Genomic DNA, 8,456 nt, shown 5'->3' on the forward strand with positions numbered 1-8,456 from the left:
TCCTGTTACATTACATTACAAGAATTAATTGCAAGATCAATATGTGAATTATTTGCTGCTCCAGCTTTAACTGAAGAAACCTGTAAAACACAATTCTGTTTTAGGAACAAAGTTGTCTATTGCTAGCTAAATACGTTTTGGTGTCAATTATCAGTAAGTTACTAGTCAAAATGACATTGGTTAGATACTTACTGTCATTTGATCCATGAGAGAAGAGACAGATGAACAATATCCTTTGCAACTAAGAGTTTAGCATATACATGAAACTATTGTATAGCCCACAAGAGTGAGGGGGTGTGGAAAGGGAAGAGAGAAAGGACATAAAACTAATTCCAAATTAGCCATGGACACTTATATGAAATCTATTCATAAAAGCAAGAAGTTTAACAAGCTTAATTTTAGGCATGAATACCAATAACCCTCCCTCCCCCAACCCCCCTTTTTTCAGGTACTTTGATTTACTTTGTACATTTTGAAACACCAGAAGTCACTTACATGGTTTACAGAACTGAGAAGAACGTGAGTTAAAAAGGGCTGAGTTAAATGTACTCTGTTGCTCTACTACTGTGATTATGACATTTTAAAATCCAAACGAAGAAACTAAGTAGGATTGTAAGTCAGCAATCAATTGAGGGCTATTTTCTTTCTTGAATGCACATGGAGTTACCCAGACAGAAACCTTTTCCCATCCAACTGAGTTGATTGTTAGATTCAGAAATGGATGTAATACTGTCAAACTTTAATTGCAGAATGAAATGAGAATCTCAAAAGCCCCCATAAGATAATTTCTAATATCAGCACCCAGAGATGCTCCTATCCATTTTGGGGGGGGTAATAGATTCATAATAATTTGGACACATTTAGAGCCACAAATTTCACTTCCAATTTGAGCCACAACCCTTTTCCCAAAGTGAATTGGCTTCAGTAAAAAGGGGATATTATTTTCCTTGATAAGAACTTAGACTCCAGTGCAATATTCTAAATGCTCTATGCAAAGAGCATTTAACAATGTAATCCAAGGGATTTTCACATTTTAACGGAAATAATAAGCCAGAGACTTCCACCTTGGCAATTAAATAGATGGAAGGCTCACCATCTTCCCTTAGAAGCCACCAAAAATCAGAGCAAAGCAAAAGAGGTAGTCTTTGTTTATGACATTATGGCATTTTAGACTTAAATTTAAAATATTAGGTTGTTTTTAATCCCAAAGTTTACCTTGGTAATTCCATTTTGAACTATAAAGGGTTCCATTTTGAACTGCTACAGTACAGAGTTTTAGACATATTTGGCAGACCTTTCAAAGAGTTGTTTCAGTTTAATGATGTTTAGTGTAATGGAAAAGACCAAATGAATTTGACTAGGCTATTCTATGGTTATTGGCTCAGTAGTAAGCAACAGTAGGCAAAATATCCTACCCCCACTAAAGTAAATGGAATTATTGCTAGTTATGTCACCGGTAGGGTCTGGAACATGCACCTCAATTTCTGGCTCCCAGGCTTTGACTTATATCCTAGGATTTATTCAGCAGCAGAATTGTGTCAGTCCATTAGATTTGGGCTGACAAATTCTAAAAAGGAATCCTTCACAAAAATGGTGAAGTGATAATGAAAGGCATAGCCACTACGTTTCAGAGTACATTTGCTTAGCTTGGATATTCAAACTAGTCATTTTTTAATCTTTAAAAATAAGTTTAGAAATATTAAGCTTTTCTTAAGAGTTTAGCTGAAATTTAACACCTGCTCTACTATCTAGTGTGACTACAGAAAGTATGTTAACAGTGGAATATTTCAGTTCCATAACAAAAAAAAAACAAAAAACCCAATGTAAATTGTTACCCCAAGTTCAACTGTACTAAAAAAAAATTTAAAATGAGTTTCTGTAATGAGAAATTCACCTGCATCAAAGACGACAAAGTTAATTTTCATTTAAAGTATTGTGTTCTGTTCAGGTATCAACCATTGAAAGAAAGAATTTGAACATCCTGATGAAATTCAGGATTTACTTTTAGAAAGGTTAAGTGAAACAAACTGAACAACCTTACTTTGAGTTTGAATATACAAAGATTCAGTCGTACTTATGAAAAATCCACATCTTGCTTGCCATAAAGTTTTCTAGACAGGCTTTCACTTATTTCCTTTTAAAAAAAAAATATGCTGGAGTATGGGATTAAGGATGAGACTATCAGACAAATGCTTTCTTTTAAGTGAATTTAATAATAACCAGTTAGTAAACTTAAAGTAAGTATGAGTCTATATTTCTCCTTTTCTCTGCACCGTGTTGTGTATGGCGTTGACATTTTAAGATAAATATCCACCCCAAAATTTCCATTCATTGCTTTTCAACAGATCTCCAGGTTTAAAGCATACAAGCATAAATCATGAGATATATCAATCTATCTAGATAATTTAGATATTAGAGATTTGTTTTGATTTTTAATATCAACTAGATTTTGGATATTAAGTTTTAGTTATTTTAAAAAAACTCCACAGCTTACCAGGGGCATAGAGGATAATTCAAATGTTTCATTCACTGCATCTCTTCTTAATGCCTCAGTTTCTGAAAGTCTTCCGAGATTGAGATTTTGTTCATTTTCAACCCAAGTCTGATGGACATTTGAGATACATGGACGTGCCAATGCATTTGTGTTTTCCATTTTATCACTTAATGTCCCTTTTGAATTATGTTCATATGTTACAGCTGTAGCAGCAACAGAGGAGTACGCAGAATTAGAAGAGCTTGCTTTATCAGCATCTTCTGGATTCTGCTTTAATGCAGGTGTTTTTGGAAGCCTGTGGGAAGCATTTTTGGAATGAGTTGCAGCACATACAAGTTGGCTAGGAGAGACTTGTTTATGAATATGTTGCTTATTCAATGGCGTTGCAACTTTAGTATCACAATCTAAATAGATTCTCTTTTTCAAAGTTTTGATGGAGGAGGACAATTGCTTTGGGGAAGAAGCTGGTGAAGATGAGGAAGTAGCAGATAGCTGAGGCAGTCCCGAAGATTTTGATGAAGCACTCTCTTTGGACTGGATCACAGGCCTGGACATAACTTTTGGTTTAACATTTTTGAAGTTCGGTTTTGGAAAGCTAACAATCTCAATTTTCCTAGTTTTGGTTGCCATCAATGTAGTAGGAGATCCATTTGCCGGTTTTCCTGCAATTTGTCCTAAACTACTTTTAAGTGAAGTCCTTCTACCATGTTCTCTCACTACCGTATCATTCTTTCCCAGTTTAGAAGGGGTGCTGCCAACTTCTGAAACAGAAAATGTTGTGTTTTTTGACTTTTCTATAGGTGTCGAAGTACATGCTGTAGAATGGCTTTCACACACTACAGGACTGAAGACTACAAATGTTGCTTCACATCTGAGCTCAGGTGAAACAGTTCCTTCTGGTTTTGTTATACTTTTTGGTATTGATTCATATGCCACTGACTTGGTTTCAACATCCTGGAAAACACTATTTTTAAAGGCATTTTGTTCTTTGGTTATATGCTTACTTGCTCCATTTAAAACTTGCTTTTGTTCTATGCTTTCATCAAAACTCTGTATTGGAAGGATACATAAATCATTTGCCAAATAATTCACTCCTATTTCAGTAGGACATTTGTCAGTTTTATTATGTTCAGGCGTGCTGTGCAAATACTTTGTTGGTGCATCTTCATACATACAAACGTACTCTGGTGATATCGAGCTCTTACAATGAGGTTCAACCCATTCCCCAACTACCTTTAAAGGCTGTATTTCTTTTTTGGAGGATTCTCTGTTTTGTGATGCTATATCAACATAATTAGTGTCTTTCAAAGGCTGTTCACAGGCACCTGAAGAAGCAGAAGGTAACATTGCCAAATCTGAACAGATGTTGTTTGCTGTATTTAGGCCCCCTGATGCTTCCAGTACTGAAGAACTAAAAGGTTTTTCAGGACTATTTGTATCAAAGCTTTTTCTCACAATCACATCCTCAGAAGAAATGCACAGAGTAAAACACATGTCTTCACGTTCATTTTCTCTCGTTTCTTCTAGGGTTTTAGATATCGCAAGAGATGCATCAACATTAGCAAAATCTAATGTCATATTAGCATGACCTGCTTCATCTTTGATGTTAACATTTTGGTTTAGTTCTGAAGTGGTAAGGTGCATTGTAAAGTTTGTATCAGTAAAATTGCAAGGAATGAATTGTTCAATACTTTGACCCTGCCTTCCTATTAGGTCAAGGTGATCTTTCTGGAATCTAGTAGGTTCCTTTAAGTTATGGTCCAAGACACATAGGCAAGTATGTTCAGCCACAGAAGGCACACAAGTGGCACCTGTATCTGACAAGGCAGGGCTCACACTAACAAAATCACCAGGAGTTTTTTGTATATCAAGTGTTCCAACACATTGTTGGTTTAAAGAAATACTTTTAATATCACCCATATCTTTAAAATCAGCATCCTCTGTTTGCTCAATTTTATTATTTTGACTAACTGAATTTCTGTTTGTACCAGTAGTGCAATTCATTGAGGGGGTCAGGTTAGTTTTATTGCATGTAGTTTTATTTCCATTTTCATCCTGGATAAGTAACGGAGAATGAAAACCATTCCTTGCCTCTTCTCCTATTTTTTCAACATTCATTTTGAGTTTTAAATTTTAAAAACTCTTGTCATCTTATTTGTTAAAAGTCCTAGAGAACAACTTCTTCTGAACACTGCAAAACATAAAAAAAGTCCTCTTCCAAAATAGTCCAGTTTCAGTCTCATCCATTCAGGGTATTATTCTTTTTGCTTGTAGGCTGTTCAGGTATTTCAACCAGCACTCAAAACCTTCAACTCCTTATGCATCCTAAAATTAAAGATGACATGAAACAGTTAAGTGAACCAGAATTTGACATTTGATATTTTAACACAATCAGGCAAATATTCAGTCCTACCAGACAAAATTAGAGCTATGTGATAACCAAAAAGAGAAGAAATCAGATTATGGACTTAAATTCTCACCCCTACTGCTGCCTCAAGTTGTGGAGCTTTCCTACATTTAACTTAAAGTCTGGCAGTTCAGTTGGTCCATAATTTGTCGAAATTTACTGAAACTAAAAAACAAGGTCTAATGGCAAGTATCAGGTAACTCCTTAGGGCCATCTCATGGGACACTTAGTACATATTAAAATCTGTGCAGGATAGAAGTTAGTGTGTTCTGAACAGTTTGAATGGTAATGTTACTATCATTTTAGCATGCACAGCTTGCTGATTGTTGGTCCCAGACTTGACACTGCAATAGGTCTTGAACTGATTCAGATACAGTGCTGATAATGAAGTGATTTTTAGCCCCAGCCCTGGGACACTCCAAGGCTGCAGTCACCTGGCTTTCAACTTGATTCTGGAGGAATCTGACAAGTAAAAAGCCCAGAATACTTCCTCCTGACTTTCCTAATCCCACCTGGAAGCTTGATAAAGCAGACTTTGTATTATGCATAGTTGTGATGGGGGTGGGGGATGGAAGGGGAAGTAAATTATTAAGCAGGTTACAAATAGATATGAAGATGTGTAAGCAGTTTAACATCAACTAAAGCAAAGGAACTGCCAGAGACCAACACAAAGAAAAAAAGAACAGACGATTCATCTGTGTACAGTGACTTGAGTTTAGAGAACACTGTTGATAAATGTCATCTTTACATATATCCTGGGGGATTGGATGCATCTTTAAAGAGTTACAATAAGTTGGATTTGCTAACAAAGTTTTAAAAAGTCTTACACTGTGGGACTTGAAACACAATAGTTCAGGATTTAGTTAATGTTTTTCTAAAGCCATCTCATACTTACAAAGCATCAGTGTTCTTGATTTAAAATTTATCAGCTGTTTAAATAGAATACAAATGTAGTACAGCATTAACAATTCATATAGCTGCTGAATATATAAGACAAAGCGATTGGTGTTAGTTGAGCCCAGCATTTCCTAAGCCTGGTTGATCTACGTTCTCCCCTCTCCAGTAGTAAAGTCACACCTCCTGTATTTCAGTTACCACCAGTTCTCCGGCCTCCCCGCCTCCAAACACACACAAGCACTCATTCTCTCTCCAGCCACTGCCACTTCCCTTTGCACCTGCCCCTAGTCCAATTCCTGTCCCTAATCCAAAATCAATAGCAGTGGGGAGTATTAAGCAGTAGAGGAAGTGGTGGCAGTGACTGAAGTAGTGGAGGGCAAATGCTGACTGCTGCAATGATTTACATATGTCCCTAATGGAGGTTTTCCAACCCCTGCCTCTCCCTTCCCCACCCCCTTCCACCCTCCCAGTGGAAGAAACATCCCACAGTCTAAGAAATCCTCTGCTAGGCAATGCACGCAGGCTACCAGCTAATAGCTTACCAACCAAAACAGAAGAGAAAAAATAGCAACTCTGTGGATAGCTGTAAGTGAATCACATACAGTAACAGAAGCCCACAGCAGAATTGGAAACAAGAAGCAAGTCTGACTCAGTCCAGCACTTTAACCGCAAGCCATTCTTTCTCTGAATGGAAAGCCAAAACACAGGGCACATGGTTATACCAATGCCAAAAAAGCCACTCTGGTTTGCTGATTTGAAGCAGAAGTATACCTTGCTCATTCTTGTCCTGACAGTTAAGCATGTTTCTTGATAGCTGTAATAATCACGTAGCTCTCCCCTACCCCGTGACATTGTCCATTTTATTATACCAGAGAATTTACACACGAGTACTTAGAATCGTAGAAGACTAATGCTGGAAACAAGGGCAACTGGTGTCTCCTGAGTCGGGGGGCATTTGCCCCCCCCCCAGCACCCAGTCAGCAATGGGGGGAACCGATCATGTCGACCTGGGGGGGGTCCCCCCCATGGCCGATCGTGCTAACTCAGAAGTGCCAGTGGCACTTCTCCTGGCACCCCCACTCTGCAGCCGGCGCTCTCGGTGGGGACACCAGCACTCCTGCCTGGCCTGCTCCCCCCCAGGGCCTAAGTAGAGAATGCTGGCTGTCAGAGGGTGTACCAGCGCCCTCAGGGGGTGCACATGCACCCCCATACACCCCCCTAGGCATCGCCACAGGCTGGAAAAGATCTTAGGAGGTCATCTAGTCTAACCTTCTGCTGAAGGCAGGATACACCCTACCTTAACCACCCTTTACAAACGTTTGCCTAATCGGTTCTTAGAAGTGCATGAACAGCCAGCCCTCTTGTACAACCACAAAACGCAAAGCAATGTCCTGCCATTGCAAAGACGAAATAAAGTACCACTTGAGAAATGCAATGACATGGATCATAAGAACTCCTCAGATCCCATTCCTGCCATTATATTAACATCTACCAGGGGCCTAAGAGCATAGTGTCTAATCTCTGCTGCTTCCAACAAATAAGTTATTCCAGGCTTTGGTTCACAAACTCATCTGAAGCACTTAATGTTTGAATGAAGTCTTATTTACATGAGCTCAAGGATTTCGTATTTTCCTAAACCACATATACACATTAAGCAAGATAGAATTTCAGGAAAGGAAATATTGCTCTGACTAAGCATATACACGGGGAAAAGAATTTGACAAATCAGTTTTTCAAAAGTCAGATTTTCAGTTATACCAAATTCAGAGTGTAAATTACATTAGAGCAGGGCTTGTCAACCAGGGGTACACAGGAAGCCCCCAGGGGGTACGTGGTACTGGCATGGAGAAGCAGGGGGCACTTTCAGTTTTGCTGTTGGTGCTTCCAGTTTTGCTGTGTGGGACCCCCCCCCCACACTCATCTATCTGCAGCTGGGGGATTTCCTGCTTCTGGACTGGCCACTGGGGGTACACCAACCAAAAAAAGGTTGAAAATGCCTGCGTTAGAACATGCACAAATGTTACTGAGCTGTAAAAAAAGTTACATTTCAAAAGAGAAAAGAAAAAAGGTACTAATTTAACTGGTGGCTAGGATTAATGGAAGAATCAAGAAGAACAGAATAAAGTTATGTTCACTCAGTAAGTTGTTAAGAACTGCTACACAAAATCCAAGTTTTACAAGGATACAGGAGGTAATTTATGACTAAGTTTTACTTGCAAGTATGGGGAAAATATTTTCTCCCTCATAAATACAAGTCTAACCTAAACAGATATACAGGTCTAGCCTAAACAGATCAAGTCTGATACCAGGTTTATTTTAGACTGGGTTCTGCTATTTTTAAAACCAGTCTATGGGCACTGAACTTCTGTTTGGTTATAGGTATAGACTGGTTTCCAAGCACTTATCCTGTTTTGTGTGTAACGTCTGTACCTGGCCATTGTGTAAGCATAATTAGTGTTTGACAAGATGGAAGCATATCTTCAGTGTCTATATATTCCACCAAAAAGCTGTTTCACTAATGTGTTTTATTTGAAAATAGCAATTTTATCATTTAAGATCACACTGCATATGTAGTTATTTTGCAATTCAAATGCTCACTTACGTAAATTTAAGGTTGGAGTGTTACAGTCATAACAGTCCAAAGGATGTTCTACACAG

General features: G+C 38.3%; 1 protein-coding gene across 2 annotated transcripts in view; it reads right to left on the reverse strand.

The window, feature by feature from the left end:
* The window catches only part of MTUS1 (microtubule associated tumor suppressor 1), a 212,743-nt gene that overhangs the window by 145,210 nt on the left and 59,077 nt on the right, over positions 1–8,456 (reverse strand). For both annotated transcript variants that reach the window (XM_019526124.1, XM_019526123.1), the window contains exon 2: positions 2,495–4,819. In XM_019526124.1, the coding sequence (XP_019381669.1) occupies positions 2,495–4,612 (2,118 nt within the window). In that variant the 5' untranslated portion in view covers positions 4,613–4,819. The remainder of the gene's footprint in view (positions 1–2,494; positions 4,820–8,456) is intronic.

Source organism: Gavialis gangeticus, unplaced genomic scaffold (genome assembly GCF_001723915.1).
Source record: "Gavialis gangeticus isolate Ggan-Ray unplaced genomic scaffold, GavGan_comp1, whole genome shotgun sequence".
Classification (NCBI taxonomy): Eukaryota; Metazoa; Chordata; order Crocodylia; family Gavialidae; genus Gavialis; species Gavialis gangeticus.